We start from the raw sequence: 13,539 nt of genomic DNA on the forward strand, positions 1-13,539 counted from the left end.
CACCTGAGCAAAATGTTGAGTCTCATAGCAAAGGGTCTGAATACGTATGTAAATAATGTATTTCTGTTTTTTATTTTGTAATACATTTTCAAAAATGTTCTAAAAACTTTTCGCTTTGATATTATATGCTATTGTGTGTAGATTGATGAGGAGAAACATTTATTTAATCCATTTTAGAATAAGGCTGTAACTTAAGAAAATGTGGAAAAAGTCAAGGGGTCTGAATACTTTACGAATGTACTCTACAATATATGAGACCTCAGGGAACTTTGAAAATGACACTCCATATTCAGAAGCTACTGACCGTACAGCTCCTTTAGATTATTGTACTTTTTTTGTTCATAATGAGAATATAATAAGTGGTACTCTGAGAGATGCATGAGAGCATTTCGAGTATATAGGTCATTTGAGGATGTGGTAGCCTAATATTTCAATACGGCAAGGGATTGAAGATCTAAGCAGTGCTGACATATCTCTTAGTCTCCAAAGTTGAGCTTGGAGACTTGTTCATCCCAATCTAACTTTTCGAACATTAAACCCTGTTTGAACCCTTTCATATGTTTTACAGCTTACAGTAAGTATGATATTAAGTGTGAACAAAGGATCAGCCCAAACCATATCATGTTTGCCCTAACACCAGTACCTTAAAACCAGTACCTAACACCAGTATATAACACCAGCGCCTAACACCAGTACCTTCTTGCCCTATCATCGAGCCTCAGCCTCAACCCTCTCTGTATACAGAGGTATCAATCCCTCCAAACAATCTTACTCATACTACAGGCACAGTGCTGGAAGTCATTCTCTTCACCTTCTTACCTGCTCCACACGTCTGTAACGTGTAACTTTTTAAAAACTCCCTGAGTCACGAACGCCACCCATACAGACAACAAGCTACAAATCGAGAAATGAGGGGGAATGGTAATTAGAAAAGACAGCGTTTTGATTGGGACTGAGCTAAAGGAGAAAGGAAGATGAGAGCGAGGAGTGGAGAGTTATAAAGAGAGAGAGAGAGAAAAACAGAGTGTCAGATAGAGAAAAAGGGGAAAGACATTGACAAGAGACTTGTTGAAGGTGGCTGTTTGAAAATGTTTGGGTTAGAAGAGTGGTATAAAGAGGATGAGGAACATGAAAGAAAGAGTGGCTTTCAGACAACAAGAGAGTTTGAGGGATACATTATTTGAAGATTGTTTCAAAATAGCAATCTCAAAGAGAAGCAGGTGCGATAGAAAAAGTGGGAAAGGTGTAAAGAGAAAAATAGTTTTCAAGTAAAGAACAGATAGAGATTCCTGGTGGATTTATATATTTGCATGTGTGGGTGTGTGCATGCCTTCGTGTGTGTGATTATTTTGCAGAGCAGGCATTTGCTGATTATGTAGGCTGGGTTGATGACTCTCCGACAGATGTGTGCATGTAATGCATCTGTTTTCTCCTGCTTTTCCGCTGTTATTTCCACTCCTATTACTTTTGGACATGTGGAATTAAATGGCGGGAGTAATTGGTGTTGATTCATATTAGTGCTGTGTGTGTGTGTGTGTGTGTGTGTGTGTGTGTGCGTGTGTGCTCGTGTTGGAAAAAGTCTTCATATTAATCTGGTCCACATGACATACAGTATTTCCATCAGACTGAAAGGTTTTCATTATAGCATGCTTGGCATGAGGGAATTCTAAACAATTATTTCTTGAAGCAATCAACCTTTTAAGGTCCCACACAGTCATCCTATTTCCCAAGTAAAAATAGCCTTTGCATGACCAGAATATCATCCATAATATTTTGACTCTATTAAAATGCTCAGAAATTACGAAATGTTAGATTTTCTCTCATCTCTAACTATCAGGAAGTTTGAAAAAACTTCTGAGTGAGCAAGGAGCTTGGGGATGGAAGAACAAAAACCATATAGTGACTATCAGGTGTGTTACAGAAAATATACCATTCACAACTCAATGCAGCCACAGTTGCATTATCTAAATGTTGGCTACCATATATGAAAAACAGAAAGGAAAATGCTGCCCACTGCTGCTCATGCTCCCAATGGATGCCTGATGCCACAGGCTCCAGGTCATCTACAAGTCCATGCTAGGTAAGGCTCCGCCTTATCTCAGTTCACTGGTCTCATGATGGCAACACCCACCCGTAGCACACGCTCCAGCAGGTGTATCTCACTGATCATCCCTAAAGCCAACACCTCATTTGGCCGCCTTTCCTTCCAGTTCTCTGCTGCCTGTGACTGGAATGAATTGCAAAAATTGCTGAAGTTGGAGACTTTTATCTCCCTCACCAACTTCAAACATCTGCTATCTGAGCAGCTAACCGATCGCTGCAGCTGTACATAGTCTATCGGTAAATAGCCCACCCAATTTACCTACCTCATCCCAATACTGTTTATCTTTTTTTAATTTTCTGCTCTTTTGCACACCAGTATCTCTACCTGTACATGACCATCTGATCATTTATCACTCCAGTGTTAATCTGCAAAATTGTAATTATTTGCCTACCTCCTCATGCCTTTTGCACACAATGTATATAGACTCTCTTTTTTTTTTTCCTACTGTATTATTGACTTGTTAATTGTTTACTCCATGTGTAACTCTGTGTTGTCTGTTCACACTGCTATTGATTATCTTGGCCAGGTCGCAGTTGTAAATGAGAACTTGTTCTCAACTAGCCTACCTGGTTAAATAAAGGTGAAATAAAAAATAAAATAAAAATGAAGACATACGGGTCAAAATGTTGTTATAAATAAAATCACCTGGGAGCATGAGCAGCAGTGTGCAGCGTTTTCCTTTCTATTCTCCATGAGTTTGCCTACAACTCCAGCACCTGCGGAAATTACCTGGATGTGTATATGTTCTTCAGCTTTTGGCTACTATATATGGCAATGGCTATTTGCATATAGGCCTACTGCAACTCTGAGTACGGACCTGTGTAGAGTACGGACCTGAGTCAGGCCTTTCAATGCAATAGAATCCTCTCCAATGCGTTCTGCCTACAAGGAAATCTCTTGCACAGGTAGTTTTGCATACTAAGTCTTGTATTGTTAGTTTAGTTTCGGTATGTTACATTAACTAGCCTAATATTGCATTAATTCGAGCACAATTCCCACAGTAGAGCAAAACGTTGATAGTCTTATCTGAAGGGGAAAACTAGAAATCTGAGTGAAGTTCAATCTCATGTTTCTCTGCATGGGCTGATATTTCTTCTGTGCGGCAGTCCAAGGGGAGATGGGCACCCGCGCATGCGCACAGCTTAGAGGGAACATAGATTCAGAGAGACAGCTACAACAAAAACATCAGTTCAGTCGTTAGTAAAGCAGACACATCACAGCAGTCTAGGTTGGGTCTGGACAAGACAAGACTAGATTAGAGAAGGTCATTGTACCTTTAAGGGATGGTCTGTACTTTTGTGTTAACGCTACTCGTTTCCCTCTCAATCTTCATCCTATTGTGTCTTGTACTCGGCCTGATTTTAATGGTTTGTGACCTGTCCTTTCAGAATGCAGAGGCCAGCTTTGACTTCAGCAGCAATGACCCATACCCATATCCCCGCTACACGAATGACTGGTTTAACAGGTAAAGACTAGCTGGCCAGCCCGTGTCCCTCCAAGGTCATCTGCCCCAAAGCAGTCATCAGCAGCATTGCATTTCTTGTGCCTGTACAACAGTGCATGCCTAGCTGTCACCCAGGTTGTGACATTAGACATCTCAGTGTTGCCGCTGCTGAGTTAGTGCAGCACAGGACTAGTTGGCTAATTAGCTTGTTGTTTATAAATAGCAGACTGTCTGTGGCAAAGCATGCTGGGAGTGCAGAGAGGGCTCGCTGCAATTACCCTGTGCGAAGCCCACACAGGAATACTCACACACACATACATACATGTAGACACATTATCAGACAGTTATTGTCATGCAAAATGGTAATTAACCGTTAATTATTAATATAAACATGTTTGGCATCTTCAGGCTTTCACACATACAAGCTGCATACAAGCCGCTGATGCACGCCTTTGGAACATCTACAATTAAAAAGTCTAATAAATCAATTAATATACACCATCACAATGAATCCATTGTTTATTTTAGTCAGGTCTAAAGAAACATTATGATATGAAGAAAATGTATTTCAGAAGAACAGAATATTAGTTGGCTAATCTGTTATCTGGCTATGCTCCATGCCATAGGCTGTAGACTTGTTCATTTAGCTGACAAGATCATTTCTGTGACATTATTTTATATTATATGATTTTATAGTAAGAAGAATATAATTGAACAATAGGTGGTCAAAGACATGATACATTGACGAGTAACCAATTCCCACTATGTTTTCCAACTTTATCCCCATTCCCCAATCTACCTGTGTGTTTCTGTGTGTAGTCATGGAACAAGGTGTGCTGGTGAGGTGTCTGCAGCAGCCAACAACAACATCTGTGGAGTGGGAGTGGCCTACAACTCTAAGGTGGCAGGTATGTAGACTGCTCTAATACTGTGGTAAATAACAGCCGGCTTTGAAGTAATAGTGATCACAGTAATGTCAGAAAATGTATAAAAGTGGCAGTGATAACAGTATTAGTAGTGCTATGGTAGTGATAATAACAATACTAATGGCAGCTATACTCAATAATAATGACTTCTCTCATTATTACCTACAATTGTGAAATGCATCTTATATTTATTAAGTATGCCGCACAGAATAATAATGGACACAGAAATGTTCCGGGTAGCCTCAGAGAATAACATCGATCTACACGCTGACTCGGCGAGTGAGTTTATAAGGAAGTGCATTGAAAATGTTGTACACACTGTGAATATTAAAACCTACCCTAACCAAAAACCATGGATGGATTGCAGCCTTCGCACAAAAGTAAAAGCGCGAACCACCGCATTTAACCATGGAAAGAGGACTGGGAATATTGCTGAATATAAACAGTATAGTTATTCCCTCCGCAAGGCAATCAAACAAGCGAAATGTTGGTATAGGGACAAAGTGGAGTCACAATTCAACGGCAGGGTTTACAGGCAATTACGGACTACAAAAAGAAAGAAAACCAGCCACTTCACGGACACCGATGTATTGCTTCCAGACAAACTAAACACCTTCTTTGCCCACTTTCAGGACAATACAGTGCCACCGACATGGACCGCTAACAAGGCCCCACCTCTCCTTCTCCGTGGCTGACATGAGTAAGACGTTTAAAAGTGTTAACCCTCGCAAGGCTGCTGGCCCAGACGGCACCCCTAGCCACGTCCTCAGAGCATGCGCAGGCAAGCTGGCTGGTGTGTTTACGGACATATTCAATCACTCCGTATCTCAGTTTGCTGTCCCTGCTTCAGGATGGCCACCATTGTTCCTCTACCCAAGAAGACAAGTATAACTGAACTAAATGACTGTCTCCCCGTAGCACTCACTTCTGTCATCATGAAGTGCTTTGAGAGACTAGTCAAGGATCATATCACCTCCACCTTACCTGCCACCCTAGACTCACTTCAGTTTGCATACCGCCCCGACAGGTCCACAGACAATGCAATCTCCATCACACTGCACACTGCCCTATCCCATCTGGACAAGAGGAATACCTACGTAAGAATGCTGTTCATTGACTACAGCTCAGCATTCAACACCAAGTGCCATCCAAGGTCATCATTAAGCTGGAGGTCCTAGGTATCAACCACACCCTGTCCAATTGGGTCCTGGACTTATTGACGGGCCGCCGTCAATATTGACGGGCCGCCGTCAATACCTCTCAGTCAACAAAACAAAGGAGATCATCGTGGACTTCAGGAAACAGCAGAGTAGTGGAGAAGGTGGAAAGTTTTAAGTTCCTCAGTGTACACTTCACAGACAAACTGAAATGGTCCACCCACACAGACAGTGTGGTGAAGAAGGCACAACAGATGGTGAGGTCCGTACAGGTGCATCAAAGCTGGAACCGAGAGACAGAATAACAGCTTCTATCTCAAGGCCATCAGACTGCTAAACAGCAAAACATTTGCATTGTCACCTAAAACCCTGACAAACTCTTACAGGTGCACATTTGAGAGCATTCTGTCAGGCTGTATCACCCACCGCCTGGTACGTCAACTGCACCGCCCTCAACCGCAAGGCATTATAGATAGTGAATTGTTGAAAGTCACAGGGCTATGGTAAAGCTCATATTATTAAAGATGAAGTTTAAGAATAACTATGAAATTTGGTAATTGCCGCGACATGTCACACTTTGTTTTGGGTGGAATTCAAATTTCCAATTGAGAGACTTCTTCATCAGTATGTTGTTAATAACCTCGAACTCATCAATTTCCATAGAGGTTGAAAGGAGTTATGGAAGCACCGTAATGAAGGCTTTGATGTTGAGATTTCGTTATGTTTACATAACTTTTTCTCCAAATAGGTGCATCAACGGTGGCTGAATATGTTTCATATATACATGTTTGTATAAAGACTTGCCTAACATAAAGAGATGTAGGTTAAACTGTAGCACCAACACAAATTACCTAATTGCTAACTGGTATATTTTGTTATAAAGTACTTTCTCCAGTTTTTAAAGCAATAGTCAAGCCATACAAAATATATTTGGTCAACAGTGACTTAGCATTTTAATAATGTGTAACCAATGGCTTGACTGATTCATATGATAGACAATGTGTATCTTACACTACATGTCCCTCCCCACCCATCCTCTCCTCCTCCCCCAGGTATCCGTATGCTGGACCAACCCTTCATGACAGACATCATCGAGGCATCATCCATCAGCCATATGCCCCAGGTCATTGACATCTACAGTGCTAGTTGGGGTCCCACCGATGACGGCAAGACAGTAGACGGACCCAGAGAGCTCACTTTGCAAGCCATGGCTGATGGAGTCAACAAGGTACACACACACACACACAAACACACACTGGGCTGACTGGAAATAGCAGGCTTATAGAGCACCTGTACTTGTTTTGTCTTACTAGGGTAACAGTGTTCTTTGAAGAGGCATACGTTATATTAGACTCAAGACACAGAATAGGAAAAAGAACAGCCTTGCAGTTACACACTTTCACAGACACCCCCTAGACACACACAGTTAGTTAGCATACTGCCAGTGGCAATTAGCTGCTTGATGATTCACAATACCATGCAGGTCTGATCTGCTCTGACCCTATCTCATCCAGTGTTGTTGAGGAGGTGCAAATTGTGCTCTAAGCATGGCTAAGATAAACACAACTAATCAAGCAGTATTCCACTCAGCCTCTCTCATGCTAATGATCACGTATGTAAACCATTACGTAGGCTAGACACAATGCACGTTGTACAACAACAAAAATAGTACTTTCTTTTCCACCGACCTAAAATGAGAATAATTCAATTCGATTTTTTTCCATTAAACAGCCATGGATGTTTTTTGTTATTGTCTTCAACAGCTGGGGAACATTTGTCACCCCCGCCCCGGTACAATCACTTCACTCTAAACAAGACACTTACTTTGCATCTTGAGCGAGGTGGCTTCGTTTTGCAAATTGACATGGATAATGGAAATAAATCAAATGGAATATTCTGGAAGCTGTGCTAGATACATAAGAGTGCTTCATTTGGGGAGCGCTGGAGACAATAGCCGTGCACATATGTAATCTCACTGTATTTCAAACTTTGCAATTCATAACATTTGTTACATACAGTTGAAGTTGGAAGTTTACATACACCTTAGCCAAATACATTTAAACTGAGTTTTTTTTAAAACAATTCCCGGCATTTAATCCCAGTAAAAATGCCCTGTCTTAGGTCAGTTAGGATCAGCACTTTATTTTAAGAATGTGAAATATCAGAATAATAGTAGAGAGAATGATTTATTTCAGCTTTTATTTCATTCATCACATTCCCAGTGGTTCAGAAGTTTACATACACTCAACTAGTATGGGTCAAACGTTTCAGGTGACCTTCCACAAGCTTCCCACAATAAGTTGGGTAAATTTTTCCTGACAGAGCTGGTGTAATTGAGTCAGGTTTGTAGGAAGAGCTTGCTCGCACAAGTTTTTTCAGTTCTGTCCACAAATGTTCTATAGGATTGAGGTCAGGGCTTTGTGATGGCCACTACAAAACCAATACCTTGACTTTGTTGTCCTTAAGCCCTTTTGCCACAACTTTGGAAGTATGCTTGGGGTGATTGTCCATTTGGAAGACCCATTTACGACCAAGCTTTAACTTCCTGTTTTGAGATGTTGCTTCAATATATCCACAATATTTTCATCCCTCATGATGTCATCTATTTTGTGAAGTGCACCAGTCCCTAATGCAGCAAAGCTTCCCCACAACATGATGCTGCCACCCACATGCTTCACGGTTGGGATGGTCTTCTTTGGTTTGCAAGCTCCCCCTTTTTGCTCCAAACATAATGATGGTCATTATGGCCAAACAGTTCTTTTTTTGTTTCATGAGACCAGAGGACATTTCTCCAAAACGTATGATCTTTGTCCCCATGTGCAGTTTTTGTCTCCACCGTAGCCTGGCTTTTTTTATGGCGGTTTTGGAGCAGTGGCTTCTTCCTTGCTGAGCGGCCTTTCAGGTTATGTCAATATAGGACTCATTTTTACTGTGGATATAGATACTTTTGTACCTGTTTCTTCCAGCATCTTCACGGTTCTTTGCTATTGTTCTGGGAGACAGAACGCGTCTCCTTCCTGATCGGTTTGACAGCTGCGTGGTCCCATGGTGTTTATACTTGCATACTATTGTTTGTACAGATGAACGTGGTACCTTCAGGCATTTCGGAATTGCTCGCAATGATGAAGCAGGCTTGTGGTGGTCTACAATTTGTTTTCTGAGGTCTTGGTTGATTTATTTTGATTTTCCCATGATTTCAAGCAAAGAGTCACTGAGTTTGAAGGTAGGCCTTGAAATTGTTTTATTAATCTGTATTTTACCTTGTAACTGATTGCTTATAGAAAGAGAGAAGTAATAACACATGTTAAGAACAAATTATTTTTTACAATGACAGTCTCCTGGGGAACAGTGGGTTAACTGCCTTGTTCATGGGCAGAACAACACATTTTTACCTGGTCAGCTCAGGGATTTGAGTTACTGGCCCAACGCTCTAACCACTAGTCTACCTACCGCCCCAGCACTACTACCAATGTACTGCTATCACTACAGATATTGGATCTTAATTTGAGCCAGTTTGCTACATTAGGAAAATAAACCTGCAGCAACTGGAAATGTGAATTGTTATCTGGATTATAATTCATTATTTTTTGTAGGTGTTGATACATTTTTCGTAAATAAAAATCAAGTCTGAAATGTATAAGTGGAAATTACAAACTTCAGAAGCCTTTTTAAACCTCATATACACTATACGTTTTATATTTCCTGCATTGCAGGAAAGTTCTCCTGCAACAGGGTGATACAATTAACATCTACATCTGTACCACTTCCACTGCTTCTACCCCTATAACACATCCTGAAGCCAGTTGATGTGTTGTCTTGTAGGGCCGAGGAGGGAAAGGCAGTATCTACGTATGGGCCTCTGGAGACGGTGGTAGCTATGATGACTGTAACTGCGATGGTTACGCCTCCAGCATGTGGACCATCTCCATCAACTCAGCCATCAACGACGGCCGCACGGCCCTGTATGACGAGAGCTGCTCCTCCACCCTCGCATCCACCTTCAGCAACGGGCGCAAGAGGAACCCTGAGGCTGGCGTGGTAAGTGTGTGAGAAGGGGTGTGAAAAAAAGAGAGAGAGGGAGTGGTTGACCAAGTTCATCTCATTGTTATCCTCAGGATGAGTACTTTGAGTACACTGAGTGCATATATCTGCCATCAGAGTAGAAGACTGGGACAATGACATAGCAGAGAGAGATGGGCTATAACTTTCTGCTTGGTTGTTATTTCTGCATTTATCTGGGGAATTATCTCCACCTGCAGAGTTATCACAAGACAATATATGAATCATCTGTGCCATAGGGGGCGGAAGGGAGGGAGAGAGGGATGAGATAGGCCCTAAATTGACACATCACTATGGCAAACTATTTGACCTTGGTTACTGATCAAAACCTTGACAAAGTACAAGCTCAGTGAGCACATCCTTGCCATTGAGAAGGGTAGACACAGGAAAAACTGGCTCCCTGTTGAGGAAAGGCTGTGCAACCACAGCACCACAGCAAAACCCAGAGCTGCATTTCCTGACACAATTTAAAAAATATAAAGAGAGTGTAATTTCCACAAATTTGAAAGACTCTCTAAAGGATTCAAAGAACTCTCTGATGAGAATAGTTTACGCGTCCTGTTGAGGGAGGACGCAGAGAGCTGTTGGTTGGCAAAGCACTACATTGCTACCTGCCATAAAATGAGGGACAGTGTCTGACAGACCAACCAACCTGCACATGTCCTCTATGTTATTGTTACTGCTCAATGTATGGTTATTTTGACCCTTGATTATTGTTGTTACTGATTGTCAATAGGACCATCTTGATTATTACGATTTTAATTATGTTAATATTGTAAATGTTTCACTTAATCTCCAAAGTACGCTTTGGCAATACAGTGGCTTGAGAAAGTATTCACCCCCCTTGAAATTTTTCCTATTTTGTTGCCTACAAACTGCTACAAACTGGAATTAAAATGTTTTTTGGGGTGTTTGTATCATTTGATTTACACAACATGCCTACCACTTTGAAGATGCAAAATATTAGTTATTGTGAAACAAACAAGGAATAAGGCAACAAAACAGAAAACCTGAGCGTGCATAACCATTCACTCCCCCCAAGGTCAACACTTTGTAGAGCTACCTTTTGCAGCAATTTCAGGGGTCTCTTGGGGTAAGCTTGTCAAATCTAGCCACTGGGATATTTGCCCATTCTTCAAGGAAAACCTGCTCCAGTTCCTTCAAGTTAGACGGGTTCCGCTGGTGTACAGCAATCTTTAAGTCATACCACAGATTCTCAATTGGTTCTCAATTGGATTGAGGTCTGGTCTTTGACTAGGCCATTCCAAGACATTTAAATGTTTCCCCTTAAACCACTTGTGTTGCTTTAGCATTATGCTTAGGGTCATTGTCCTGCTGGAAGGTGAACCTCCATCCCAGTCTCAAATCTCTGGAAGACTGAAACAGGTTTCCCTCAATAGGCTTCCTGTATTTAGCACCACCCATCATTCCTTCAAATCTGACCAGTTTCCCAGTCCCTGCCAATGAAAAACATCCCCACAGCATGATGCTGCCACCACCCTGATGATGTTCTCTTATTCCAGACATAGTGTTTTCCTTGATGGCCAAAAAGCTCAATATTTGTCTCATCTGACCAGAGTAGCTTCTTGTTTTGGGAGTCTTCCACATGCCTTTTGGTGAACACCAAACGTGTTTGCTAATTTCTTTAAGCAATGGCTTTTTTCTGGCCACTCTTCCGTAAATCCCAGCTCTGTGGCGTGTACGGCTTAAAGTGGTCCTATGGAGCTTTGCAGCTCCTTCAGGGTTATCTTTGGTCTCGTTGTTGCCTCTCTGATTAATTCCCCCCTTGCCTGGTCCGTGAGTTTTGGTGGCCGGCCCTCTCATGTGTGGTGCAATATTCTTTAAAAAATGTAATAATGGATTTTAATGGTGCTCAGTGGGATTTTCAAAGTTTCAGATATTTTTTTATAACCCAATCCTGATCTGTACTTCTCCACAACTTTGTCCCTGACCTGTTTGGAGAGCTCCTTGGTCTTCATGGTGCCACTTGCTTGGTGTTTATACACCTGTCATCAATGGGTGTGGCTGAAATCGTTGAATCCACTAATTTGAAGGAGTGTCCACATGCTTTTGTATATATAGTGTATATGAGAACCGTATTTGACAGCACTGTTTGTGTTTTGACTTGCACCAGAAAGCCATGACGGTTGAGAGGGCCAAGGATTCCCTCATGGGCTTCTTCCTCTCTTACTAATTGGATAAGAGCTCTGATTATCTGGAATTAAACTACACATCTGAATCAAATGTTTAATGAATAATTTGCATTCTTGAAGTATATTCCTCTCCTCTCCTCTCCTCTCCTCTCCTCTCCTCTTGTTGAATGTTGTTAGCTCACTGATATGACTACAGTCTTCGTCTTCCATCGTTGTGTTATGGTAGGCCACCACGGACCTGTATGGAAACTGCACCCTGCGCCACTCTGGAACATCAGCAGCAGCTCCTGAAGCAGCCGGAGTGTTTGCCTTGGCGTTAGAGGCCAAGTATGCACGCACGCACGCACACACACACACACACACACACACACACACACACACACACACACACACACACACACGCGCACACACACACACACACACACACACACACACACACACACACACACACCTCATCTGCCCTCCTCATCATTTGCCCCCCACGCCCATGGACTAATGCTGCCGCTTAAATATTTATACAGTCATTACCGGTCAGTGTCTAAAAAACTTTTACAGAATATGGCTTTTGCATGGATGGATGAGATGTTTTGAATAAAGCAGCTTCACAGTGACTGAAACCATGAATGTCTCATTACAAACTACCTATTCCTTTCTCTGTCTTTCTCTCCCAGAGTTAAATTCAAGTTCAAATTTCTCTCTCTCTCTCGCTTTCTCTCTCTCACCTCATCAGGGCCTTTCTTCTTCTTATCTCCCTCAATTGCTCTCCTCCTCTTCAGACCACTTCATATCTTCTCTCTTCATTGAATCACTTATTTACCAAATCTGCCATTAGGCCCACAGACTTACGCCATGAAAAAAGTGTTGTCTCGCCCAGTTTTTACTCTGTGTTCGTGCCAGGGATACAAATAATGTTTGGCCTGCCTGGTGTTCTTTATACCTCATTACATGGCAGAAAAATAAAACATTTTATATTGAAGACTGCGCTCAAAGCGCACATTCATATTTTATTAATTACCGAAAGGCACATATACATGAAACAGAGCGACTCAGCACTAGCTGGTGATGTAAGATGCTGGAGTGTTCTCCCAGCAATTCCATCCGGGACGCGTAAGTCACGTTGTTGACAAGTAAACCAGAGGAATACCTCAGCCCAGTTCTACGATGATAAAATCCAGAATAATAATGCATAGTTTTGTTTTGGCGTTCTATTATGTTCAACAAAGATTAGCACTATGTCAATAGCGATAATTAGAAATTTCAAACATCATGAATTCATAGCCGATGTGAAAACTTTTAATTTCGTCCTTATGGTCGCAAAAATGTAAAACTTATACTAGGGAAGGCAATTGGCACATTTGATCTGAACAATATAATACAATATATTTGACTTGATAGTTACTGTAGACACTGTGGGAGCATGTAGGGTGGAGTCCTGCCACTCTCCTGTGTCTCAGGATACAGGGATAAGGTCCTAAAACAATATAAATGTAGAATGTTCAGAATATACTATCTTAAGTACATGAAGCAACATAATTTTTAGAAAGGTTTCACCTACTCTCCCAATAATTTTCGATCCTTTTAATTTTGTATTTTTTACATACACTCTTAAAAATAAAGGTTTTAAGTTAGAACCATATGAGTTTTCTGGCTCCACAAAGAACCTTATGCGGGCGAGTTCTTCCAAGAACATTTCTTT

General features: G+C 41.5%; 1 protein-coding gene across 1 annotated transcript in view; it reads left to right on the forward strand.

The window, feature by feature from the left end:
- Positions 1-13,539, forward strand: part of LOC139381940 (neuroendocrine convertase 2-like) — a 57,471-nt gene that overhangs the window by 31,098 nt on the left and 12,834 nt on the right. The window contains exons 6-10 of the mRNA XM_071125821.1: positions 3,493-3,569; positions 4,368-4,456; positions 6,684-6,859; positions 9,454-9,669; positions 12,070-12,170. Coding sequence (XP_070981922.1) covers positions 3,493-3,569; positions 4,368-4,456; positions 6,684-6,859; positions 9,454-9,669; positions 12,070-12,170 — 659 coding nt within the window. The remainder of the gene's footprint in view (positions 1-3,492; positions 3,570-4,367; positions 4,457-6,683; positions 6,860-9,453; positions 9,670-12,069; positions 12,171-13,539) is intronic.

Source organism: Oncorhynchus clarkii, chromosome 23, assembly GCF_045791955.1.
Source record: "Oncorhynchus clarkii lewisi isolate Uvic-CL-2024 chromosome 23, UVic_Ocla_1.0, whole genome shotgun sequence".
Lineage (NCBI taxonomy): Eukaryota > Metazoa > Chordata > Actinopteri > Salmoniformes > Salmonidae > Oncorhynchus > Oncorhynchus clarkii.